The sequence below is a fragment of the Carassius auratus genome, chromosome 26 (genome assembly GCF_003368295.1).
Source record: "Carassius auratus strain Wakin chromosome 26, ASM336829v1, whole genome shotgun sequence".
Classification (NCBI taxonomy): Eukaryota; Metazoa; Chordata; class Actinopteri; order Cypriniformes; family Cyprinidae; genus Carassius; species Carassius auratus.
In genome coordinates, this window is record NC_039268.1 from 16,773,840 (window position 1) to 16,801,778 (window position 27,939).

General features: G+C 36.4%; 1 protein-coding gene across 2 annotated transcripts in view; it reads right to left on the bottom strand.

Moving 5' to 3' along the window:
• Nucleotides 1-304: 304 nt before the first annotated feature.
• Nucleotides 305-27,939, bottom strand: part of LOC113044479 (ephrin type-A receptor 6-like) — a 110,343-nt gene continuing 82,708 nt past the window's right edge. The window contains exons 6-18 of one of the 2 annotated variants that reach the window (XM_026204513.1): nucleotides 12,550-12,674; nucleotides 12,120-12,282; nucleotides 10,850-10,958; nucleotides 9,798-9,868; nucleotides 9,566-9,691; nucleotides 8,878-9,063; nucleotides 7,682-7,743; nucleotides 4,734-4,943; nucleotides 4,162-4,311; nucleotides 3,155-3,348; nucleotides 2,800-2,949; nucleotides 1,610-1,718; nucleotides 305-1,359 (exon numbers count right to left, since the gene is read on the bottom strand). In XM_026204513.1, the coding sequence (XP_026060298.1) occupies nucleotides 1,324-1,359; nucleotides 1,610-1,718; nucleotides 2,800-2,949; nucleotides 3,155-3,348; nucleotides 4,162-4,311; nucleotides 4,734-4,943; nucleotides 7,682-7,743; nucleotides 8,878-9,063; nucleotides 9,566-9,691; nucleotides 9,798-9,868; nucleotides 10,850-10,958; nucleotides 12,120-12,282; nucleotides 12,550-12,674 (1,691 nt within the window). In that variant the 3' untranslated portion in view covers nucleotides 305-1,323. Of the gene's footprint in view, nucleotides 1,360-1,609; nucleotides 1,719-2,799; nucleotides 2,950-3,154; nucleotides 3,349-4,161; nucleotides 4,327-4,733; nucleotides 4,944-7,681; nucleotides 7,744-8,877; nucleotides 9,064-9,565; nucleotides 9,692-9,797; nucleotides 9,869-10,849; nucleotides 10,959-12,119; nucleotides 12,283-12,549; nucleotides 12,675-27,939 lie in introns of both variants that reach the window. The other variant, XM_026204512.1, reaches the window with a different exon arrangement.

The following is a 27,939-nucleotide window of genomic DNA, read 5'->3' on the forward strand; positions in this document are numbered from 1 at the left end:
CAAGCGATGCAATGCTAAAATTCTCCATATCTGTTCTGATGAAGAAACAAACTCATCTCAACCTTGGATTTCCTGAGGGTGAGGGTGACATTTTTATCCATTTTTGGGCAAACTATTCATGTTAGATCTGCAAATACTGTTACAACTAAATTGCGTGTAGCTTCTTCATGATTTCGTTTTCGCAGTCGCAATTTTGCTTGTGATAGACTCAAGAAAACACAAGAAATATCCATTATCATTTATTTTAACAAACATTTAACCTATATCACCTTTATCTCTCTGTACTCTTTATAAATTATAAAAAATAATGTACAATTAGTTTACTATGAACAATACATTATGACCTGATTGCCCAGAGTTTTCTCTTGCCCTGCTTAAAGTAAGCACTCTGTTCTCTTGCACTTTCTTGCACATTGCAACTTGAAGTTTGTCAAGTGGTCTCAGTGTCCCGAACATGTGTTCAGGTATCAGCTAATGAACATGGTACAGTATTGTGCGTTTGTATGGTGGAAGCGAAAGAGACTGCAAATGCATTTGTTGCCATTGAAGATATGCGTGTATGTAGGCCTGCTGTGTTGGGAAAAATACTTGCCAACATGCAGAGTGCTATATTGTCATGTCCTCTATAGGAGAACATTTTACTGCAACCTTTCACCTCAAATATTCTCCACTTACTCTATGACAATAGTTTCATAGTCACAAGGCAAACTGATGAAATATCAGAGGTGTTTATAGAATCTGTACACCAAAGTAGACTGAACAAATGTGTGCAGTTCTCAAATCTCGGTCTGAATGGATTTGTCTAAGTTTGTTCAATTTGACTGTGGTGCACAGGAGTAAGAAAATGGCTTACAGTCTTCTGAAAGGTCAGACTTTTACCACCTCGCTGACAGCCTGAGGAAGTCAATGGTTTTGTGTGGCATTTTTTTTTTTTTCAACATAGCAAGATTAAACTCTCCGTTCCCTACGTTGGCTCTTTTCTTGGTTTTCTAAAGACTGCACATATTGCTTAGAAAAGGAACTAAACAAAAGGCAACCAAAAAAGAAACAAAGTCACACATACATATAAATATCAGGATAAATATCAGATGTGATAAACAATGTATAATAGCCATTTAAAGCTGAAGACATTCAACAGATCCATAGTCTCTCATTTCAGAGGCTTGATGAATAAACCAGGAAAATCTCTTAAGACATGTAATTTAATACATTAAAATAGCAAATATGCTATTCATAGTTCTCAGGTTTGGAGTCCAGTCAATCACAGAACTTGCAGGATGATTGACAGATGACATCTTCGTAACAACAGAATGGTGCCATTGTTTACTGTGGATCCTCCGGGTAAATGGTCCAATTTTCCTGTTACACACAGTCAGTTCATCAAGAATACAAACAATTCATGACATTAGGCATGTTTCTTCATGGTCTTTGAGATGGAGATGCTGGATTATGACAGAAACATAGGGCTGTGGAGCATGTCTCATGATGACAGACAGACAGACAGTCCAGACCTGAAGGGAGTGTGTGTGTGTTTGTTTTGGGGGTCTAGCGATGCTTGGAGAAGCGTTTGTATGAGAGTATGTGTATGTGTATATGTGGATTTTCATACATGGAAGCCACTCTGTTGAACGTGGAGGAACTGCAGTCGTAGTGCTTGTATGCTGCTCACTATCCTCCTCTGGTGGCCAATCAGAGACACTCCGATTCTTCTCACATCACTGTTGAGAAAACAACAGGATGAGACTTCTGAACACCCCCCCCCCCCTTTTTTTTAACACAAGGGGACTAAAGATGATCCTATTTAATGTCATTCTCCTCTTAACCACTAGATGGCATAAATCTCACCACAGCACTATTGTAAACATTCAATATGCATGTGGAAATATGGCTGATACTTAATGCAATCACAAGCAGAAACACAAAGCTCGTTCTGTGCTAATTTGGTATAATATTTATGGGAGCTTGTTTCCACCACTGAAAAAATGTGGAAATGGTATATGGTATGGTATTTGGGGTAAAAAGCACCCAAAATGTTGAGGCCAAAAGCACAATAACTGACATCGTAATAAATAGCTGGCTGAATTTTCCAGTTGTGGACATGACATGGATGGCCAATGTAATTTATTAGGTCAAGTTTGCACCTTAGAAACAACTACCAAACAATCACCAAAAACTTGATATTAATCACATGATATAATAAAACATTTATTTTTACAACTGTAAAGCCATATTGAATTATTATGGGATTTCCTTCATTTCCAGCGTTTAGAATCTTTCCTTTTTTATAAACATTTTTCCTGTTTTGCAATGAGCACATTAATTATTATTATATTTATTAAACAAAAATAAATAATTGCGTTTCTCTAAATAAACTGAAAACAGTAATGTGTAATGCATTAATGGGGTAAAAGGCCATCTCACCACCTCATGCATTTATATGATTTTTAAACAAAAACACTTGTATGATTTGTTAATCTACAAAATATGTTTATCCATATATGGTCAAAACAACAACAAAAACATTTATATATTTTTATTCTGTAATCATAAACAATGGTAGTAGAGAATTACAAAGTATTTGTGTATTGCTTAAGTTGTTTAGCCCTGTTGTACCCAACTTAAATGCAATATTTGTTTGCTTTGCTATATGACAATAATTGCAAATTAGCATAATTCAGAATAGTCTTTTAAAGCAAGCCAAAATTGAACTAAACCCACTAAATAGAGTGAATAGGATCATTTTTTGCATGCATAACAACACCTGGAATCTAAATGAAGTGTAGCTTTGACTCCACTTACTCAATAGTCATGGTGGATATGGAATCCAGGGTTGTGTATCCTGCTGCTATGAAGTTGTTCTTGTACTGACTCATTTTGATAGAATCCAACCAATCACCAATAGATATGAAGAGAGGGTAGTCTGGCATATCCTCAGGGGATTCTGGGAAGCTGATTAGACACACAGCACACACAACAGTTTGGCTCACGTTTCCCACAAGACAAGAGACACCAGTTCAGTGTAATCAGAGTTATCTGTCAGTAAACACTAACAATTTCAGTATAAAACAACACTGGCATTTCAACACTGTCACTCATTTTGATTCTAGTAAGCAATTAAAATGTTGATTTTGAAATGTTGTTGTAATCTTTCTACCTATTTACATCTTCCACCAGTGTGAGCAGGCTGCTGGGATTGCGGATCAGTTTGTCTAGGAAGCTGACAACATCATTAAACTGTGGCCGCCGACTGCGTTCCTTCTGCCAACAGAGAAGCATGAGCTGGTGCAGGGCCACAGGGCAGCCCATGGGTGCAGGGAGCCTGTAGCCCTCCTCTATAGACAGGATTACCTGCAGAAAGACACAGAGAACTGTTTTGGGATACAAATTCTACAAGACCATGTTTGCAAATGCAATTTTAGGGATGCCGTCAGTGGTATGCAATTATTTATCCAATGCTAATGAAACACTTCAGCAAATGAAAAAAAAAACAACAACAGCCAACTAATTAATGAAGATACTTATTAATAAGCTAAAGGAATAACAAGGAACATTTTATACCAAGGAGATCCACATATTATGATTTAACAGAATATATATTTTTTAATTAAATTAGGTCACGTACTGGGAAGTTGATTTACACTGGAATTAAAAGTGTGACTTATGGAAGGCTTGTTTCTGCCATGGGATACACACACACACACACACACACACACACACATATACATATATATATATATATAAAAAATAAATGGATGAATTAATAAATGAATGTATGAATAAACATTTAAATGTAAACCTTTTGAGACGTATCTATCTTAGCTTATTTGCAAAGCTTTTTTAGTGTGTATTTTCATAATGCTATTACTTGTCTAATTTCTTAGAATCTGTAATTTGGTAAATAATTTTTTTTATTTACTTTTTTTGTTATGAATACTTACATATACAAAATACACTTGTAATATATATATTTTTAATAAAGCATTTGAATGTTTACAAGAAACTGAATTAGAAAAAACAAAAAATTTGAACGATATTTTAAATATTTTGCTAACATATATTTTGCCTAAAAAAAATCCGAAATACATGTGGCCCAGAAAACAGCTGCCCAAGAAAACGCCATTTTCAATATTTAGTAGAATTAGAAAAGACCAAGTGACTCACATCTTGGTTGGACATCTCCCAGTAGGGCCTTTCTCCATATGACATCACTTCCCACATGACAATACCGTAGCTCCAAGCATCACTGGCTGAGGAAAACTTTCTGTAGGCAATAGCCTCGGGAGCTGTCCAGCGGATGGGGATTTTACCCCCCTGACAAAACAAAATCTTTTCTTTTTATTATAATAGCAAGCAGCTTCACTTTGCATTTCATAGACAATCAAAAGAGATTGCTTGTTATGTTATGATGAGCCATAATTTAGATTTTCTTGGAATACAAATGCGTTAAATGCCACACTCAGATCCCTGTAACAAAAAGTTCAAATGTATTCAGACACATTTAGCATCTTATTATAAATCTAATTACTCAATCACTCCTCGGAGTAAGCCCTTAATCTCATGTTATACTGCTTAGATCAACTCAATCCCATTCAGTAACACATGACGAGCAGAGTAGTGCTAAGCTTCAGAGATTCGGGATCAGCTTTGGCTGTCTAAGGAGCACAGATTGTTATTAACTCTGAACGGCCCTGAATTTAAATGAACCAATATTGAAGCGGGTGCATGTGGCTTACTGTGGTGGTGTAAGCTGCCTCCGGGTCGTCCTCAAGCACCCTGGACAGACCGAAGTCCGACACCTTACACACCAGGTTGTCATCCACTAGAATATTTCGAGCTGCCAGGTCCCGGTGGACATAGCCGATGTCAGACAGGTACATCATACCTGAGGCAATGCCACGCAGCATACCAACCAGCTGGATCACGGTGAAGTGTCCGTCATGCTTCTACAAAAGAAGAGAGAAGAGAAGAAGAGGACAGGCAAGAAAAAGGGATAGAGAGGTTTATCACAATGAACAATACAAATATTAACTTTTAAACCAGACCTGACAGCAGAAATTGTTGAATAAAGTAATTTTTGTTTTCTTTGCACGCAAAAAATATCCTCATAGCTTCATAACATTAAGATTGAACACTGATGTCTTGTGGACATTTTTAACAATGTCCTGACTACCTTTCTGGGCCTTGAACGTGTCAGTTGTGTTGTTGTCAATGCAGGGTCAGAAAGCTCTCGGATTTCATCGAAATATCTTAATTTGTTTTCCAAAGATGAAAGTAGATCTTCTTTTCATTTTTGGGTGAACTATCCTTTTTAAGCTTATGTTTGGATAGTAGTTGATGGCTACATTATAGTAGATGTTAAGAATTAATAAATTGAGGAAATAACAAATATTGAGTAGTCTCAGTGACATTCAGTATCAGCTGAGAACTGAAAACTAAGATACACAAACAAACAAATTAATTAAATATTTGGTAACACTTTAGAATAAGGTTCCATTAGTTAATGTTAGTTAATGTATTAATTAACATGAACAAACAATGAATAATACATTTATTACTGTATTTATTCATCTTTGTTAATGTTAGTTAATGAAAATACAGTTATTCATTGTTAGTTCATGGTAATTCACAGTGCATTAACTAATGTTAACAAGCACAACTTTTGATTTAAATAATGCATTAGTAAATGTTGAAATTAACATGAACTAAGACTTATAAATGTTAGTAGTTAACTAACATTAACTAATGGAACCTTATTCTAAAGTGTTACCAAATATTTCCTGGTTCCTTTTTGACGTTCAGTTCTTTTTACAGTTCTTGAAGGTGCTTTTGTGGTGAAACACCAATTACATATTTTAAACTTTTTCCTGCACTACTATTTAACACTTCATTAAATTGTTAGTGAATCTACTATATACAGTAACCAATGTAGTACAATTCCTGAACTAATGACTTGTATAAGTTGTAAAAAAACAAACAAACAAACAAACAAACAAAAAACTAAACAGAACAGTTTAGTTGCAAATTACTTTGAGTCCAGTTGATGATTTTAAACAATTTTTATAGACTTCTTTTTTGCAGTTTGAGATTTACTGGATAAGAACTTGCCGCAGCTTGCTTGGTAAATAAACATGTATTAAATGAATTAAATAAGAATTGTTATACACACTTTATTGTAAGGTTTAATTCTTTCTATTAACAAACCATTAACCTTTCTCTCAATAAACTCCTAATTTGCTGTTCATTAATAGTTAGTAAGGTAGTTGCTAGATTTAGGTATTGTGTAGAATTAGGCATGTAGAATATTTTCATGAATATTATGTGTTTTTAGTACTTATTTTTAAGTACTAAAAAAACAGCCAATATGTTAAAGGGAAAAAGTTCACCCAAAAATGAAAATTCTGTCATTAATTACTCACCCTCATGTTCCAAACAATAAGACCTCTGTTCTGATATTTTTGATGCATACTGAGAGCTCTCTGACCCCCCATAGATAGCAAGGATCCTTACAAGATCAAGATCCAGAGTAAAACTGAGATTATGTTTTTCGGCCCTGTCAGATGATGTTTAAATATGTCCACGTAATTGGTTTCATGGTCCAATTATTGCCATGACCAAATAAGGAACTTAGGTGTGGTGTTTCATCCAGAGCTGAAATTTGACAAGCAGATCTATGATGTAGTTCTAACAATGAGTTGTTTTTTTCCAGATTAGGTCTATTGCTCAACTAAAGCCTGTTCTGTAAAGGAAAGATTTAGAGAATGTTATTAATGCCTTTGTTTTGTCTCATCTGACCATCAGACCACTATTTTACACTTGCAGTTAGTTCAGAATGCAGCAGCTAGGCTGCTAGTGGGTGTTACGAAAAGTCATCATATCTCTCTTATTTTAGCTTCTCTCAAGTGGCTACCAGAGAACTACAGGATAAAATATAAAACTCTTTTGTATGTTTTTAAAACAGTGCATGGGATGGCCCCTGCTTACGTGTCTGAGCTCACTGCTGCTCGTCAAGCATCTAGGTCTCTAAGATCCAATAATAAGATATTGTTACTGTCCCTCGTACTCAATTAAAGTTAAAAGGGATCAGGCCTTTGCTGTTGCACTGCCGTGACTCTTGAATAGTCTTCCTCAGTAACTTAGAGAGGTCTCATCTTTAAATGCTTTTACATTTGAAGTCAAAAACTAGTCAAAGACTATATACTTCTTGTCTTTAGCCTTTGAGAGGGTGGGCTAGTCTTTGTTGTTTAACAGGATGTGTGTTGTTTTTAAGTTGTGTGTTTTAATTAAGTGTTTGTTGATTGTACATCACTTTGGTCTGCAGGTGTAGTTGTAAAGTGCTCTATAAATAAAGTGAATGAATGAATGAATGAATGAATGAATGAATGAAATGTGTAATTTCAGGGGTGTTCAGGGTGAAGTGTTTCTATAAAGTGTTACCAAAAATCTTCATTTTTATTCATTTTGGATTATTGTTTTTTGATTGCTGCAGACCCCAAATGGACTCCAGCCCCCTGATTGAGAACAACTGTTTTAGACCGACACACCTCATGACGACAACTTTCTAAAAGCATTTTATATCAACTATCGATCTGCTGGCAAATTAGAAAATGCTCTCTCTAGATAGGTCATGTTTATGAGCAATGTCAAGTGTGCTGTGCCATATTAATGAATTGAGTTCTTGTACCCTCAGAAAAGAATCCAAGGAGCCATTCTCCATGTACTCCACCACTATCATCACAGGCCGACCTACAAAGAGGAAAACAGGACACCTGTAACTAATGGACTAGGTTATAAAGAAAGAAACAGAGGGAAATGGGACAGACATTGCCACATTACTCAACTGTCTCTTTGCTTGACTACAAGTCAAACCCCAAAGTTAACTTTGCCTTCATCATCAGTGCTTAGTTTCTATGAAATGAGTGTATAATGCTGCTACATTAACATCTGTAGTACTGCTATCATTTTAATTAACTACTACAAACAGCTTTAGTTTATCTATAGAAGCATAGTAGATCCAAATAGATGAAAAACATGACATATCACTAGAATCGTACACTGAGTGTTTTTTTGTTTCTTCTTCTTTTTTTCTGGAGGTTGCAGGTAGTTTGATTTATAAGCGTGAAAGCAGTGATTGTCTGCATGTCAGAACGAAGCTGTGAGTGTATCAGACTTGGCAGATGAATAGGTTTTTTTCTTGCAGAGAGAAAACAGCTTTTTGGCTGATGATGAATCAAGTTATTCTGTAATTAATCTCATACAGACACTTCACATCCTCAATAAACAATATCAATGCTTCACGTTTTCCTTATGTGTTTTATTTATGCATTTATTTGTTTATGCCCTGCCATGCTATTCAGACACAGTAAGAAGTCAGACATAGAGTTGCATTAAACTCATTACAGTATCACATTACTGTTCAAATGTTTAGGATAAGAAAAAAAAAAAGAAAAAAAAAGAAATGATAACTTTTATTCAGTAAGGATGCATCAATTGATCAAATGACATTTATCTTACAAAATCTTTTCTTCATCATCAATTTCTTTTTATATAAATTACTTTCTTTTGAACATTCTTTTCATCAAATAATCTTGAAGAAGAAAAAAAAAACTATTAGGGGTTCCATAAAAATATTTAACTGTTTTAACATTGTTTTAAAGAAGTGTTTCTCGATGAAAAAATCAACAAGATGACTTCTGAACATTAATAATAATGAAATTAATAATAATAAGAATAAGAATAAGAATTATATAAATAAATAAATAAATAAAAGATCTGGCTAACCTCAGAATATTGAATGGTTTATCATGTATATATTATGCAGTTGTTTAAATATTCAGTAGGCATAAAAAAAAAAAAAAAAAAAAGCATAAAGTTTCTTACTCTTTGTAACCACACCCTCCAGTCTGATGATGTTAGGGTTATCAAACTGTCCCATGATGCTCGCCTCTCTCAGGAAATCCCGTCTCTGACGCTCAGTGTATCCCCCCTTCAGAGTCTTTATAGCCACAGGAATTTCCTTTTTTCCTGGGATACGGAGCCGGCCACTACACACCTCCCCAAACTCCCCTGCAGAATACACTCAGTCCATATTCACTTTCATAACATTTAGGGTTACTGCTTGCATTTGTATATATTAAACACTAGGTGGCAGTCAAACTATATCAAAGTTCACAAGTCTCTTTACAAAGATTGTCCTTGTGGCAATTATTTCACATTGAATTATTTCCTACTTATCTCACTGAAGATTAGATTCTAATCATTTTGTCTTCTGAGAATAACAAAGTGATTTTTCAGAGAGGCATTTAAGAGCCTAACTGTGAAAATGATCTGAAATATATTTGAATTCGACACATAAGAGAAACCAGATGCTAGATCTAGAGACTAAAGGAGAGAAGAAATCTGAAGCATTTTTTTTTTTTTTTTACATTTTTGAAGAACTGTATCATCTATTAAATTTATTTTTAACTCATGACACACTTACATTTTATATCTTGCTGCACAAAATTGCAGGAGTAGATTATGGTCTACTGAATATCAGACTGAAGAGAGCTATAAAAAGAGCTCTGACCTGCTCCGATGACTCTTTCGATTCGGATACGAGATGGATCGATTTCCTTGGCAAACTCATGAACGGCCTGTGAGGGGTCCTCGTAAGTGTCCGGGTCAATGTAAGTCTTTAATCCTGGGAACGGCACTATTAAAAATGGCAAAGGTTAAAATTAGTATTTTTTTCTTCTCCTGAATACATTTTAAATATGAATATAGAGTCTGTGAGGGAGTGTGTAATGAAGGTCTCATACCATGCCCATTTTGATACTGTGTTCTTTTTTTGTCTTCTGATTTTATCTTAGATTTTATGTACCACTGACACCTGTTCAAATGAAAAGAAATGTAACTGATCAATGGTTTTGTTGATGTACATGAAATAACACATTTAGAGACTTCAGCGCTCTCCATGGTCCTGAAGCCAGTTTCCCTGTCCATGGTGTTGAATTATGATCGGTAACCAGAAAGACTTAAGACGACATAACAGCCTGAACAGCTCCTCAAATATTGAAATTAAAATAATGCTCCTCCAGGGTAAACAACACAAGAGTGTTCAATTGTAAATTAATTTATTTTTTCGAGAAACAAAGACACTAATTATGTCCGTCATAAAAATCTCTTGATTTATTTAAGAGCTGCTCACAACAGCCTCCCTGCAAATCTTCACAAGCAGCTGAGCACGGTGCCATCAGCCCCTGCAGCTGTGCGAGGATGTGATGGCACAGGGGCTGGCTGAGTGAGGTTTCACACAGCGCGCTGCACATGCTGATACTGCGAATCGCAGGACTGTGTGGCATGTTTAAGCTTGCTGTCAGTCTCACAGCAGGCCATTTCATGGCAGCAGACACGGCCCGCTGCCGGGAGGCTGCAGCATTCCGACTAATTAGGCAGCGACATGGCTCAGCCAATCGGAAAATAGGAAGGTGCTCCGTGGCCAACAGGCCTATTAGGAGATGGCTGGATAAGCAAGGAGCTAAATTAAGGATAAATGAGTGAATGAAAGAAAAGACATATCCATGACATCCACAGACAGAGATATATAGATAGATAGACAGACAGACAGACATACAGATATAAACAGACAGACAGACAGACAGAAAGACAGACAGACAGACGGATAGATGGATGGATGGATAGATAGATAGATAGATAGATAGATAGATAGATAGATAGATAGATAGATAGATAGATAGATAGATAGATAGATAGATAGATAGATAGATAGATAGATAGATATAAAGGCAACATCTATTCATCTATCATGGAGCATATTTACCTGCCCCCTCATTATTTGCTCCCTCATTACCTGCCAGTGATGAGAAGGAAGAGGGTGAGAATGATGAGGAGAGAGAAGCCCCCCACTGTGGCTGTAACAATCACCAACACCTGGCCCTGATCAGCTGCCTCCTCAGAGTCTGACATAGTGAAAGTGTGTGTGTACGTGAAAGAGCAAGAGAGGGAAAAAGAAAGAGAAATAAGCACAAAACAATTAAGTCACATTGAAGTTTACATTCGGTTAGGTCAGTAGGGCTTCTATCAGTCTCAGAAATAGATTTAAATTGTAAGTTCACCCAAAAATTCAAATAAGCCCAGAAATTACTCACCCTAAAGTCATCTTTGGGATATATATGACTTTCTTCTTTAGGACGAATCCAGTCGGATATTAACAATTGTCTTTGATCTTTCAACCTGTTTAATGGCATATTGCATGCTTCAGTCCAAAAGATGTTAAATAAAAAGCATCCCGAAAAAAGTGTCTCAGATGGTTTGGGGGGGCGGGTTGGTGGGGGGTGGGTGGTGTTAAACAAAGGCCTCCTGTAGCGAATTGATGCGTTTTTGTAAGAAAAATATCCATATTGAAAACGTAATAATCACATTAATGTAGCTTACGCCAAAGGTTGTACACAGAAGCAGCACCGCGAGAATGACGTATAAGGTCAGCGTTGCACATGTGCCAGTTAGACTCGTGAAAACCAACATTTGTTAACAGGAGCAAAGGAAGCAAAGTTTCCTTATATTAGCAAATGTTGGCTTATATAGAAATTCTCCAACATTCTTCTGTACAAATCCTTATTTTGTACTACTAATTCATGACCGTTGTTTTGTTTTTATCTCTGCCATCTGCTACTACTTTCGTCTCTTCAGAGCGAGGCATGCACAAAGCCGACCTCGTAAGTCATCCGCCCGGATCTGGTTCCGTTTACAACACTTGAGTACCATTAAACAGCTTGAAAGATCAAAGACAATTTTTTATGTAACTCCAACTGCATTGGTCTGAAAGAAGAAAGTCATGTACACCTTAGGATGACTTGAGGGTGAGTAATTTATGGGCTTACTTTCATTTTTGGGTGAACTAACCCTTTAATGCCAGGAGAATGGTTGGTTGGTGGATGAAGCCAAAAAGCAGAACTGAAATCACACAGCACCTGGATTCATTCACAATAAACATATATTGTTCCCTTCTAACATCTGTTTAAAACTCTACTCGCGTTGCTTACATGGTATGGTATCTCAGAAAATTATGCATCACTACAGTGTTTTAGGCTAAAGTGAGGAATTTTTTGAGAAACTCTTACTCTCGTCTCCTGTGGTGAACTCAAACTTGGGGCTGTAACTGCTGTAGCCGGCGAGGGTACGAGCACGCACGTGGAAAGCGTAAACCGTGGAGGGCTTTAGTCCGGTCACTATCACGCTCGGAGACTTTGTACGTGTAGAGGAGTAACTTAACTGTTCCTGTTCCTATAAATATAAAGACAGAAAGAAAACAAGATTCTTCATTTATCATACTGTTCATTATGTAACTGATGTTTCCAGTTTTAAGGCATCTTTACACATTTGAGTTTAGGCTGCTCCCTGACTACTCAAAATTATGACAACTAAAGACAATAACGACACATAAAAATCGGAGTAAAGTATCCCAGCTATAAAGTCAAATATAAGTAAAGTATTTGATGTGTAAATGCATTTAGCCACCTTTGAGAAGCTTTTAATGATTTAAAAACAAACCTTTTCATAATACTTGATCTCGTAGTCCAGGATGGCAGAATGCGGCTGCTCAGTTTCCTGCCAGGAGAGGGCGATACTAGTTTGAGATGCCCAGTCTTTTCTCACCACACCTACCAGAGACGGACCTGAAAGGCAAAAACAATTAGTGATGGTGAATAGTTTTTCTATGCAATGAGGGTTTCAGTATGTACTGAAAATGGGTTTGTTAAGCTTTTCTTAACAGGTCACTTTACTGCCATCTGGTGCTTGAAATGATAAACAGCCCCTACAAATAGTTTGACCCTAGTTGGAGTCACTTCATTTACAGCGATATCGTTGACTTGATTGCAAACGATTACACAGATACTATTTCAACTGAACTGAGATGATGACATCACTGAATTCAATGATGAACTGCCTTTAACTGTCATTTTGCATTATGTTTTCCTAATGAATGTTTTTCAGTTGCTTTGACGCAATCTTTTTTTGTTTAAAGCGCTATATAAATAAAGGTGACTTGACTTGACAAACCATTGTCCCAAAAGACCTGGTTTTACAATATGCTACTATGCTAAGCTTTAATATGTTTTGTCAGTCATGCCATTATATATGGGATACTTGAATGTAGTTATACATGATGAATTGTTATTATAATAGTTAATACATGTAATGTGTAATAAGTTTACACACCTTCAAATAAAGTGTTACCCAGAATTGCAAATAAACCACATAAAAGCACAATTCATAATTATTTGTGTACCTTCTCCTATTACTATTTATTCTTCTTTTTCACCTTCTTTTTATTTACATACCGTTGTACTTTGGCTTAATAGTTGCATGTGTGGATATTTGTTTGTTCGACTGATTTTGTTTGATTGATTTGTATTTCTTGGTCATTTTTTTCAAATCTTATTTTGTTATTCTTGTTCTTAAATCACATATTGATGCAGTTACTTTATGTGGTTTTTGAGCTGAAAAAGAAAATAAAAGAGAAGCTTTGGACATTATAACACCTGTGCTGGCAAAAGCAATTAAGCTCTGATAACGTGTTTCCATTTAAGTGCATTTTTTTTTTCCTTATTTCAACACAATTGGCTTTGAAATCTTGAACATCATTGTAATTAGTCAGCACTGCTTATGCTATGTGAAGATAATGCACTCAGTCATGGCTCAGTCAGGTGGAAGAACCCAAGACAAACACAAAGAAAACCCATTAAGGATCCGCATCTGAGGCCATTTACAATTAGCACAATTAGTGAAGTCTACAAGCCTCTGCACTTTAGATGACGGTTCGTGCACATGCACACATTAACAATCATGTACACCACAAAAACTGTTCGCTGCTGCTTTCTAATACTGTACACTTCAAGAAACCATTTCGCTTTTTTCTCCCCTTTCACCTCAGCGACTAAAATGACACCCACAGGTAGGTGGAGTAGATCTCTAATTGAATACTGGAGCAGATTAAAGTAGTGGGTGAATGGCATTAGCCTGACTGATTGAATTTCTCCCAGGTAAATATTCACTCTGGAAGCCCACTGAGACTGCCAACACGGTAATCACTACCTCTGTCAAAGTAATCAATCTCTCACTGTTAAAACAGCTGGGAAAATATAAGGGGTGGACAGGGAACGGGAGGCTTTTAGGTACAGCAATTTGCAGAGAGAGAGAGGACTTGGGCAGCCGGTAAACAGCAGAGAGCAGTGCTCAGAGATGTGCAGCAATGGGCAGCACTGCCTGAGGTCCTCTGGGATATCAGCGAAAGTGATTTGGAGAGAAAATAAGAGAATAAGACATCGGTTTTGCTAGGGTTAGCACCTGTGACACAATCTCTGTCAGTCTTTCTCGGTAACCACAAGGGCTTTATCTAAATGTGCGATGCTGTCTATCTTCCATCTACTACGTCTCTGCAAATTTGCTGTGTGGAGATATATTGGAACGGTGTTTGATGAGACTCCCATCTTGTTTTTCTGACTTGACTCAGCACGGCGGGAGACGCCACGCGCTGAATCTCTCTCATGAGAGGCAGCTCATCTTTTATTGAGAGAGGACGGCCCGTGCAGCTAGTGACATCTGACTACTTTAGGAAGAGACTCGCAGGTTTGCACAGAAATATTGAAGACAGAGTGACTATAGAGAACAGGCAGCACTTTAATAAATGATGAAGCCTCATCATGTCGCTATTTACAGAGGTAGAGATTGATTTCAGAATGAAATATTACGCAGGAAGGGAGAGGGCAAAGAAAGTCTTTTTTTTTTTTTTTTATTCTGTGACTGCCTGACCTCAGCTCGGGTTGTCAGATGGTGAAAGGGCAGGAAGGTGAACTTGGTTGGATGACATTATGACTCAAGACAGACCTAGTGAAGGACAACCAGGGAGTTAGTTCACGATTTATTCAATATTTATCTTTATCTGTCTTAAATCTTTAATGGCACATTGGACAATATTTTTTTTTTACTTTTATTTAATACTTTTACTCAGTAAGAAAACTATAAATTGTTCAAAAGTAACAGTTAAAGCATTTATATCGTTATAAAACATTGATATTTTAAATTATTTGGTTCTTTGGAACATTCTATTCGTCAAAGAATCCTGACAAAAACACATCAAGGATTCCTTAAAAACAAATAAACTCTTTACAACATAATAATCAGAAATATTTCTTGAGCTGCAAATTAACATAATAGAATGATTTTTGAATGATCACATGACAATGAACACTAAAGAAGTGGCTGCTGAAAATTTGCATCACATGAAATGTCAGCATACATTACTGTATTTTTGATTGAATAAATGCAGTCTTAGACTTTGCATTAAATACATTCATTTATATAAGAAATGTATTAATGTATAAGCAAAAAAATAAATAAATATTACCAACCATTTTTAATTTCAGTAAGTGGAACATGTTAATTCAGTAACCATTCTAAAGAATTCAGTTCAAGAAATAATTCATCAGACTGATTTATACTGCCTCTTTTTGATTGGTTTTATATGCAAACCAATTATTGTGTTACATTTTGTTTTTCAACATAATCACTTTCAGTTAACGTAATGTAGTTTACCGTTGGGTTATTTTGTGACTTTTAATTGAAAAACAGTAAATCAGACTAGATTTCAGTATGTCTGCACCTTTCAAGCTTACTGCTAGGCCATGATTCTGAAGTGCTCACAATGTTCTGATGCCATTACTGACAAAAACATGAGCGTTTTATTTGTTTCCTCAAACCACATTGTAAATAGAATTGTTCATCCGCCTGTGCATTATACTGAATTGTCATAACAAGCCTTAGTTGGTAATTATCCTGAAGCACCAAAGATCACGCAAGAAGAAACCAAAAGGAGAAACTGCTAACACGAACACATTCACACATACATTCAAAACAAAGATAAAAATAAGGCGGTTAATGTACAGTCATTATGCAGAGCTGACCAGCAGTTTTATTTTAATTAGCTGTCCTGCTCTGCTTAAGGGGATCTTCCATTGACTTTCACCTCTGAATCATTCCAGACTCTTTATTGAGGCTGCACAATGCCTAAATGATGAGTTTCCCACACAATCAGCAATCATACCATTCTAGTCAAGCAATCACCAAAGCCAGATTAAGGATAATTGGATGTTGCTTGTTTTCGCAGTGTTTTTTTTTTTTTTACATCACATTCTCTCATAGACAGTTTACCAAAATGATTGCCAAAGGAAATGTGGCACATAAAAAGATTGACATGCTTGTGAGCACACATGCTAAACACACAACCTTGTTTTATCGATGTGGCTGTGGAGGGCACATGCAAATAGAAACTGCCCTTGCATCTACATTTCTCTGTGATTTCAAAAGATTTCTCATATGCATGAGAGGAAGCGAGGGAAAAAGAGAGCTCCTTTAATGCACATTTTCCTTCTATTTCCTATGGCTTGACAGATTTCACTCCCTCCCGCCCCGTCCTAGAATTATATACAAGATTAAAAAGAAAATGCTTCCCTATAGCTCCTATAATCTTCTCCTCTAAGTGTATCTCAAGTAGTCCTGTTACAATAAGTGAACACACTCATCTGAAAGTGCTAAACCTGAGCTCACCACAGCTGAGCATTAGAAATAAGTAGGTGGCATAGTGGTTAGTGCATATAGGTTTAATCCAATTAATTAATTGAATCCAGCAATTTTAACACATATAATGGAATAAAAAATGGAACAAATTAATCATGCAAATTCCATAATAAGAAATTTTACTACCATCAGAGCAATTAAAGCCTAAAGTAGCCTATTACCCTAATGTGCACAGTCAGCGGATCACCTGAACCACTTATTGAAAGCATTTGTGGGTTTTATCAGCAAATATATATAAACAGTGGAGAAAGCAATTTCTCACCGGAGGAAGCAATGTTATGGATAAAGGACTCATTTTAACTGAAAGCAAAATCTTAATGATGGATTTGTTTCTCCCAAACATGTGGACTGACGTCTAGTGGATTATTGTGATTTTTTTTTATCAGATGTTTGTACTCTCATTCTGACGGCACCCATTCACTGCAGTTGATCCATCGGTGAGAAAAAGATGTAATTCGAAATTTCTCGAAGGAGTAACAGATGTGTCTACCGTATTTTCTGGACTATAAGTCACACTTTTATTCATAGTTTGGCTTGTCTTGCGACTTATAGTAAGGTGCGACTTATTTATCAAAATTAATTTGACATGAACCAAGAGAAATGAACCAAGAGAAAACATTACCGCCTACAGCCGATAGAGGGCGCTCTATGCGGCTCAGTGCTCGTGTAGTCTACACTGAACACATAGAGCGCCCTCTCGCGGCTGTAGACGGTAATGTTTTCTCTTGGTTCTTGGTTCTAAATAAATGCAACTTATAGTCCAGTGCGACTTATATATGTTTTTTTCCTCATCATGACGTATTTTTGGACTGATGCGACTTATACTCAGATGCGACTTATAGTCCGAAAAATACGGTACGTCCTTGGACTGCCTAAGTGGCCTGAGTACATTTTCAGCAAATGTTCATCAAGTTTTACAGTGTAAAAGAGAGTTTAACCATGTGAAATATGTGTTTACAGCAGCTGAGGTTTTATTTGTCTGGCAGTGAATGAGTTTACCAGGTGCTCTGAGGAGAGAAGGGAAGATCCGACACAAAGTTTGACAAGGCCACGTCTGATTTGTTCTCAGCAATGAAAACAACTCCAATTCAGATTCAGAGATGAATAATGAGAGACATTCGAGTATTTGTCTAAACACACTCAAAAATCATCCACCCCCAGATACACATGTGAGTCTCTCAGAGGCTCACAAACAGCAGCAATTAACTGGAGAATGAAGCAGCTGCAGTAAATACGCAGTCGATATGACAGAACTCGGGATGAGTGCAGGCCGATACATGTAATTGCAAACACATGGGAGATGTGCAGATGCTTATTCCTTCTTTTATGACTGTGTGTGTGTGTGTGGATGCATGGGTCTGTGTTTATTAAGTGTGTAAGGGAAGTATAAGAGTCTGTGTTTGTATGATTTGAGAGTCTATATATGGGCCAGTCAGCATTTGTTTCAATTAAATTGGCTTTTAGGTAAACACAGTGATGCATTAATGCACTGAACATGAGCAGTTTGAGCTGAAGGGAGTCGGGTCATCATAATCAATACTAATTCACACTTTTGTAGTTCAAAGGTAATTACCAAGCTACAGTGAATTAGCGTTGCCCCTCTGTCTCGTCACGCTTACTGCCAGTGATGTTTTTCAGTAGAAATGCAAAATCTGTACATTTCTCATAATACCTCAGTATGACTCGGATGAAATTGAGACACTGCAGCAGTTGTGTAGTTGCACACAGCAGTTGTGTGCTTGAAAACTGAAGAGCCAATCAAAACATCAGCTCAGTTCAGCTTCTAAGCCAGCTGTACCAAGCAAAAATACGATGAAAAGCACAAGAGAGAGGCTGGAAGTGAGTGAGAAAGAAAAAAAAAAAAAAAAAAAAGAGGTAGATAGATAGTCATAGGAATAATTGTTAGTTTCCAGTAACAGATTTGTCTTGGAGTGTGGAAAAAATAGATGATATTCTGTTCCCCTCCCCTGTCCAACCAGATCTTAATTACTGCACCTATATGGGCCATTATGTGCCAACACCTGGCCTCAAGGGAAAAATTTGTACATTGCATAATTTTTCACTTCGAGCTGTTCCTGCTGCCAGGAAAAATAAATAGCTAAATAAATAAATAAAATCAGAGAGACACTGAGAGAAAGAGAGAGAGAGAGAGAGAGAGAGAGAGAAAGGAAGGAGGTTGTAAAAATAACACAAATAGGCTCTCTAATTCCCCTTTCTCTCTATTCTGGGTAAAGACAAAACAATGAAGATTAAAAGAAAATTGCACCAGTGTAAATACGTTCACAAAGCTAGATGTCTAGAGAACAAAGAGAAAAAAGCTTAGAATGCCATTTTAAGTGAACTGAGGGGAGAAAATAATGACTTGAAAAACAGTGTACGCTACATTACTGTAACAGACGCAGGGTTACCGTAAACTACAGAAGAAGCAAACACAAACAAATAACCTGTGTATTATCCAGGTAGCACTTCTTTAGCCTGTGAGGATTGAAATGTCATTGCAACGTACAATAATAAGAAACGAAGAGTCCAAACAACCAGTGGAAACCTCCAGTGGAAAGATCAGTGTTTGCCGACTAGAAAACACAGACGTGTTCTGTATTCTGCTGGCAAGTCTTAGTCCTCCAAGACCATTAATGAAAATACCTCACACAACTAAAACCAAAAATAGCTTTCCTTCAGCACATGTCGATTTTGCAAGGCAATTTTGCTGGAAAATCTGTGAAAATCTACACAGAAACAATTAATTGATAGTAAAACGGTGTTATATGGAGCTTTAAGCATTATTAATTGGTAAAGCTTTAACATAAGATTCAATTTATTAACATTAGTTGATGCCCTAATTATGCCCTTTTGAAAAAGACGTCTTCTTTTTGTGATATTTTGTTGTGATCTAAATAAGTGCATTCATGTTGATTTGTTGACTTGAGTATTTTTTTTTTTTTTTTTTTTGTTCAGTTGAATCTAGGACTATTATTCTGAAATTTGATTTTACTTTGCGTTCTCTCTTTATGTTTTTCTCCCAATAAATAATTTCACTTAAATTCTTGTTATTATCACTCTGAGTACATATAGCCCTTAGTTTCCTGAATTATTTGTCAGTCCTTGTTTTAATATGTTTTATTACACTATTCTGTTTTGTTTCGCTCTGGCATTTCATTGCTTTTTTTAATTTAATAATGAAATCAACCCACAATCCATGACACCAAGGGTATGTTAACACTTCAAGAATTAATGCTTAATTCATATTTACTTTCTCATATTGTCTGTTCACATTAATATTTTTTTAAACATGGTCAGTATCAGATTTGAGACTAAAATGATAACTTTTTTTATTTATTTAGATTTTTCTTTAAGTTTTGATTGAATAGAGATGCATATTCTGACTTAGAAGCTATCTACCATATTAACCGAATGACCAAAGAGCTACTAGTATATCTTTGGAGTGACTCCCATCAGTGCAGAATTGTTATGAATGTTGATTTAGTGACGTAAAAGTCACATGAATTTTGATTCCTGGTACTAATAGTACTATATTTCTCATTACTAATGTGCGATTACAAATACTATAACATACTCAACAAGTTTCAACAGAAATGACAGAAATGAATTATATTAATTTGCATTTAACTAAAGTTAGCTGTATTGCAGAAAGCTTGCAGAATTTCATGAATGACAGGCGTTAGTTTTGCAGAAATGGGTGCAGCTGCCAGTGCAGTTTCGTGTGGGCCTGCTCATGGGAAATCACACTGAAATACAAAAACATCTGAATAGGCACAAACTGAGCAGGCCGCTTTCACATTTTGACAGAGCAGTCTGACAGGACTAATCTGAGCTTATTAAGTCCATAATTGCATATTAATATGCCATTTTGCCAGCGATATCAGTGGGCTAGCAAATAAATCATCATTAGAGTTTAAACAGGTGATTGCCATTTCACTCTTATGGTCTGTGTTGTTGACAGAAATTGTACAAGAATTGCCATTCATCCATCATCCTCTTAAATTCACAACTAAAAACAAAAACGGAAAGTTTGAGGAAGAGAGAGAGTGAGAGAGAAAAAAAAGAGCGAGAAAGACAGATGGCACCAAAATTGCCTGCGTCTTTGTTCTCCGATTCATTGACAATGCCGAGCACATATACATTAGCATTCCAGCATTCAAACAATATGTGTGCAATCACCGTCAGCCTGCCACTCACTTGCAAAGACACAGTGCAGTTAACTCTCCATTAAAATGCCCTTCAGGGGAATAAGAAAGCTCTGCTCAGTCTCGAGTGCTTTGAGGGCTGCCGTGGGGGTCAGAAGTCTGGATGTCTCTCTCTGCGTTGTCTGGCGCACAGTCTGTCAAAATTGAGACAGTCAACCTAGTCTTTCCCCGTACCCTTTTTCCTTGTATCTCTCAATCTCTCTGTCTTTCCCTGGGGGACAGTGAAGTGTCAGCGTGTGTCTTCGCCCCTGCTCGGCTCAGTAAGGTCTACGGACATTTTGGCCTCAGATACATTCAAGAAACACTCTCACCATCTCTCTCTCTCTAGGTAAATGTATTATTTCAATGATTTTTAGGGGTTCAAGAGCATTGCGCTGAACCTTAATGTAATTCTTAAGATTTTCAAAGATCACCATTCTGACATAAAAGTGATCTGCCAAACTAAACTGTAAAACATAGAGACCTTAAGCTTTAAAGGATGGCTATACCTATCCCGTCTACAACACCAAGGCTTGCCCCGACTGGCCTGATGGGAGGTGCTGATATCGATCATAACTCCTAAAGCGCTTGTTGCCACTCAAGTGTCTTATATCATGGGAATTCTTGGGTCTAGACAGAACAAATCGCACATTATTGATTTGATGTTCGGTTATTTTAGTTTTTTTTAGGGGTGCTCCGATCGTTAATGCGCATCTCATCAGTAAAGCCGGTTCTCTAATCAGCGGTTAATTCCATCAGGTGTGTGATTTCACATAGAGCAGCCGATCGTGATCGGAGCATCCCTAGTTTTTGTTTTTTTTATTCCATCTGAGCGGAACCAGACCATTGCTGAAAAATACTCTGATGAGTAAATATCTATAATTAACAAAAACTACTGAATGAAATAGCATAAACCTTTTCATGGCAGGTGTTTGTGTAGGCTATTTCATTTCATTCTGTAACCTACTAGTTCTAGATCTATGTATACTAATGTTAAATTATACTGTTTTTGACAGCATTGATAATGTTTCTGATGGATAATAGCATAATATTTTAGCATTTTTCACTTTTGGCTTGCAAAATATGCTATCCTGTCAGCACTAACCTGATCATGGGCTTTTTTGATTAGTTTAAAACTCCTCATATGAATGTCTGCATGACATTTATAATTCCGTTTAGACAGTTTGCAAGAATGTTTAGCATCTGTGGTATGAAAATGTTCGCTGCAAGATGCTGGCAGAGTGACAAGACTTCAGAGAGTTGTGAGTGAGGGCGGAAGGCGCAGCGTGTTGCCAGATCCAGCGATTCTATGCATTTTTGGACTTGTCTTTTCCACTTAATTTGACACTTCAGAAAGTTACAGTTTAGTGTCAGCAATATCTTTATATTATCTTATCTGCAAAGACAATTTTGGTTTATATTGCTATTTAGTTTTCAAAATCTGGGAGCACTGCATAGCCGGCACTTAAACAACAAATTAGTCATTCAGAGAAGAAATTACATTTTTGTACATTAAAAATTTACAGAGGTCCAGTTACCTCATAGTTGGCTACGGGCCTGCATGTTTGGTGAACTTGGAACAGATCCTTATTTACTAGATGGTTTTGCAAGTTTTTAATAAAGAGAATGTGTCTTGAATTATGCTGTAGTTACATTTTTAAATGAAAATTTTCTCTCGAATTGGCCAAACGCTCTGAAAAACTGAATTTGTATTTATTTATTTTTTTCATATTTCCCAACACAATTTTTTTTATAAATTATGAAACTGGTATAACGCACACACACACACACACACACACACTCTCTCTCTCTCACACACACACACACACACGCACGCACACACATGCACACACACAGCCCCTGTCACTTATCTTTCCCTAGAACTGTTGATCTGAGGTGCTCCGAGCCTCCCAGCTCTGTCTAAAACTGACAATGAAAGGCTCCGCCGAGGCCACAGCAGCTAAAAGCCCCCAAAACACACTGGGATGTAATGTTAAATAAATGACAAACGGCTCAGCCATTAGGGTCTTCGGTCGGTACTCAGGGGCCAGATTGTCTGAATGAGGAGCGCTTGAGTAAGTAGTGTAAATATCACAGCATTAAAGAATGGAAAAGACTATGGATCTAAATAAAGAAGCTTAACTCATGTGAGTTTGCTGTCAATTGCCTGCATGCAAAATGAAATAAGTTTCAGTTTTTACATTTATTTTCCTTTTTCTTTATTGAAGTTGTGTATGTTTTGGAATGGTGTGTGTATAGAAATTACAATATCATAGAGTATTATTTGTAATTTTTTACCATGTGCAGGCTCATCACTAAAGTAGATTATGGCTGGCTGAGTAATTTTTAAAATGAGATTTGGCCAGCTAGTTTAATATCTTAGATTGCCATTTTATTAGTGTGGCTCTTATTGGTGATGCACGAAGCTTGAATAATTTAAGAATATATATTTTTTTTTACACGTTTTTCTTTATGAGAAAAGCATTTTATTGAATAACCTCTATATTTCAGTGCAACAGACGTTTTTATACCAGAGCATGTGAGAGTGGGACTTTCATCAAAATAACAGACGCCGCCTGGAATTGATTTGGTCTGAAATTCTACAGATAAGTATAGACAGATGACAGAAAAAGAGGCTATAGATATGGATGTACAATCATACACAGGCAGCAGAAATATAATTCCTTATATTTACAATTTTTTAAATATAATTTCTTTTACAGAAATATTGCTGTGATTTGATTAGATTTCATTTCAACCATGGCAACAGTCCCTACATGGAAAAACTGGGGGTAAATCACCATGATTTTTCATGCTGGTTTATCATGGATAGGGCCAGACCAATATAACCATTCAGTTCATTGCTAAAACAACTAAAGCTGACAGAACAATAAAATATTGCTACTGTAGGTCAAGCATGTTAACATAATAATAATAATAATAATAATAATAATAATAATAATAATAATAATAATAATAATAAAGATTTATTGAATTTACTATTTAATTTATATATATATATATATATATATATATATATATATATATATATATATATATATATATATTTTAAGGTAAGTTGTTGCAATCATTTTATTCTAGCTGCTACACTTACATTAAATATTTTCCATATTTTTTTATAGCGGAGAAACCAACAAACCATATATATATATATATATATATATATATATATATATATATATATATATATATGGACTCCCAATTGAAAGGTTGTTAGTTCTAGTCCCGGGCCGGCAGGAATTGTGGGTGGGGGGAGTGCATGTACAGTTCTCTCTCCACCTTCAATACCACGACTTAGGTGCCCTTGAGCAAGGCATCGAACCCCCAACTGCTCCCCGGGCGCCGCAGCATAAATGGCTGCCCACTGTTCCGGGTGTGTGCTCACAGTGTGTGTGTGTGTGTGTGTTTACTGCTCTGTGTGTGTGCACTTTGGATGGGTTAAATGCAGAGCACAAATTCTGAGTATGGGTCACCATACTTGGCTGAATGTCACGTCACTTTCTTTTTTTCTTTCTTTATATATATATATATATATATATATATATATATATATATATATATATATATATATATATATATATATATATATATATATATATATAAAACACAATATATAAACAGCCATACTGTTTTTTGTTTTAAACAGATCATTCAGACCCCCTTAAATTTTTCTCTCTTTGTTATATTGCAGCCATTTGCTAAGAACATTTAAGTTCATTTTTTTTCCTCATTCATGTACACACATCACCCCATATTGACAGAAAAACACAGATTTGTTGACATTTTTGCACATTTGTTAAAAAAGAAAAACTGAAATATCACATGGTCCTAAGTATTCAGACCCTTTGCTCAGTATTTAGTAGAAGCACCCTTTTGATCTTATACAGCCATGAGTCTTCTTGGGAAAGATGCAACAAGTTTTTCACACCTGGATTTGGGGATCCTCTGCCATTCCTCCTTGCAGATCCTCTCCAGTTTTGTCAGGTTGGATTATAAACGTTGGTGGACAGCCATTTTCAGGTATCTCCAAAGATGCTCAATTGGGTTTAAGTCAGGGCTCTGGTTGGGCCATTCAAGAACAGTCACAGAGTTGTTGTGAAGCCACTCCTTCGTTATTTTAGCTGTGTGCTTAGGGTCATTGTCTTGTTGGGAGGTGAACCTTCGGCCCAGTCTGGGGTCCTGAGCACTCTGGAGAAGGTTTTCGTCCAGGATATCCCTGTACTTGGCCACATTCATCTTTCCCTTGATTGCAACCAGTCGTCCTGTCCCTGCAGCTGAAAAACACCCCCACAGTATGATGCTGCCACCACCATGCTTCACTGCTGGGACTGTATTGGACAGGTGATGAGCACTGCCTGGTTTTCTCCACACATACTGCTTAGACCAAAAAGTTCTATCTTGGTCTTTTTAACTCCATGGGGTTTTCATGTGTCTTGCACTGAGGACAGGCTTCTGCCGGGCCACTCCACCATAAAGCCCCGACTGGTGGAGGGCTGCAGTGATGGGTGACTTTCTACAACTTTCTTCCATCTCCCGACTGCATCTCTAGAGCTCAGCCACAGTGATCTTTGGGTTCTTCTTTACCTCTCTCACCAAGGCTCTTCTCCCCCGATAGCTCAGCTCTAGGAAGGGTTCTGGTCGTCCCAAACGTCTTCCATTTAAGGATTATGGAGGCCACTGTGCTCTTAGGAACATTAAGGGCAGCAGAGATTTTTTTGTAACCTTGGCCAGATCTGTGCCTTTCCACAATTCTGTCTCTGAGCTCTTCAGGCAGTTCCTTTGACCTCATGATTCTCAAAAATGTCAACAATTCTGTGTTTTTCTGTCAATATGGGGTGTTGTGTGTACATTAATGAGGGGAAAAACAATAACTTAATTGATTTTAGCAAATAGCTGCAATATAACAAAAAGTGAAACATTTAAGGGGGTCTGAATATTTTCAGTACCCACTGTAAGAAGCTTGCAGAACATTTGTGATATTGGTTTATATACAAATGTAATATAAGTAGCATAAGAAATTTCTCTATATATAATATATTGTTATATGAGATACAACACACATGGAGCCTATAAGAAATTGGAGTTTTACATATTCACATGCAGTATCTAGCCTGTACAGTATCTATGTATGCATAATCAATTTTTTGGACATGCAGTATATGTCATTATATGTCAATATATGTTGATTAGGGGTGTAACGGTTCACAAAATTCACGGTTCAGTTCGATACGATTCACTGGTGTCACGGTTCGGTTCGGTACGTTTTAGATACAGCAAAAAAAAAAAAAAAATTGGCAGATAAATTTCCTTGATTTTTAAAAAATGTTTTATTTATTAAAACTAACAAAGTATGTTTTTTTTTTTACATTGAACAATGATGGAGCTATTCTTTACCCATCGTCTATGGTGTTTTCTTAGCAGCATACTGTATAAAACAAAAACAAAAAAAATGAAAATGTTATATTGTTGCAGTAGTTATGAACAATTACAAAGATGTAACTTTTTATATGGAACTCTATAACTCTTTATATTGAGTGTATTTTTACTCAACTGGCTTATGTTTTTTGGAACAAAGCAGGAATTACGGTCTGGCTGAAATGGGCGCGTGAAGGAATATTGTAACGGGGCTCAATTACGCATGTTCTTAAAACCTGCGTTTTCACTACAGAGTAGGCGCTCGCTCACTCAGTGCGTGCTGAAAGGCTCATTGCAAAATGGCTAAAGAGTCTTTCACACAGGACGCGGTGCGCTGCGCTGGACCCTGGGTTTAGCGTTGCCCTTTGTATACAACGCGATTTGCGCTGCACTATGCCAAGAGCAAAGTAGGTGGAGTTTTCAAAACTGCCCGTGCATACGTTTTATTTATAACAGTTCTTCTATCTAATAACGTGCAGGCCTGTTAATTGTATCGTACTGCTCAGGAAATTCCGACACAGTACAGTACTAGTCCATTTTGATTTCCATGCTTGTTTGGATGCCTCGATCGATTGGTAAAGTGCACCCAAACACCAGACCTGTTGGTTATTGGAGGATCTTCTATTTCTGGTCTGTTAAACGCATTGGCCATTTTACAACGAGCCTTCAGCGCGTACTGAGTGAGCGAGCGCCTGTAGCCTAACATAAACATATAAGTTGGTGGTTTTTTTTCTTCTTCGTGGGTGTCAGGGGCGTTGCCTGTTACGTCGTTTGGGTTATAGGGCTATCTTGTTGAATGCATATCATTATATTTCAATTTTTTTTATTTTTTTTTTCAAATATAATTAATTAGTCCAACGAACCGTTCGGTACATAATGCGTACCGAACCGAAAGCCTCGTACCGAACGGTTAAATATGAATACGCGTATCGTTACACCCCTAATGTTAATACTATATAAGTAACTATAAAAGATAAATATATATATATATATATATATATATATATATATATATATATATATATATATATATATATAAAACCAACAACAAAATATATATATATTAATTTTTTATTTTATTTTAATATTCGCAGAGTTATTAGGTAATGTTTTCTTCATTTACTTAGTACTTTGTGATCAACAAACAAGGGCTGCACGATAAATCGCATGTGACTGTCATGCGCATCTCGTCAGTAAAGTTGGTTCTGTGATTAATAATACTGGTAAATCTCCATCAAGTGCTTTTAGGTGGAAATTATTCAGATGTATTTAATACACAGAGCCTTATGTTGTTGGCATATGGTTGATACATATAACAAAAGCTAAAAAAAAAAGAAAAACCCATCACAGATTATTTTGATGCATAAAAATTTGACTATGGGGATTTTATTGGAATATATTAATCTACCTAGAGAACATACATGTGTGAACATTTCAAATCGCCTATATAGGTAACATGATCAACAATATTACTCTTGATATAGGGCAATACATGTCCTTATTTACATTTCTATATGAGAGGGTTGAATAATACCACTTCATCACAGTTTAATCATTAAAGTAATCATTGCAACTATGTGAAAATTGTTTTTATATTATTATAGTTTCAGAATCCCTGTTAGGGAAAGAAAAAAATCTTGATTTCCCCTATGGGTCAGGCTGCAAGACCAGCTTAAATCAGAAT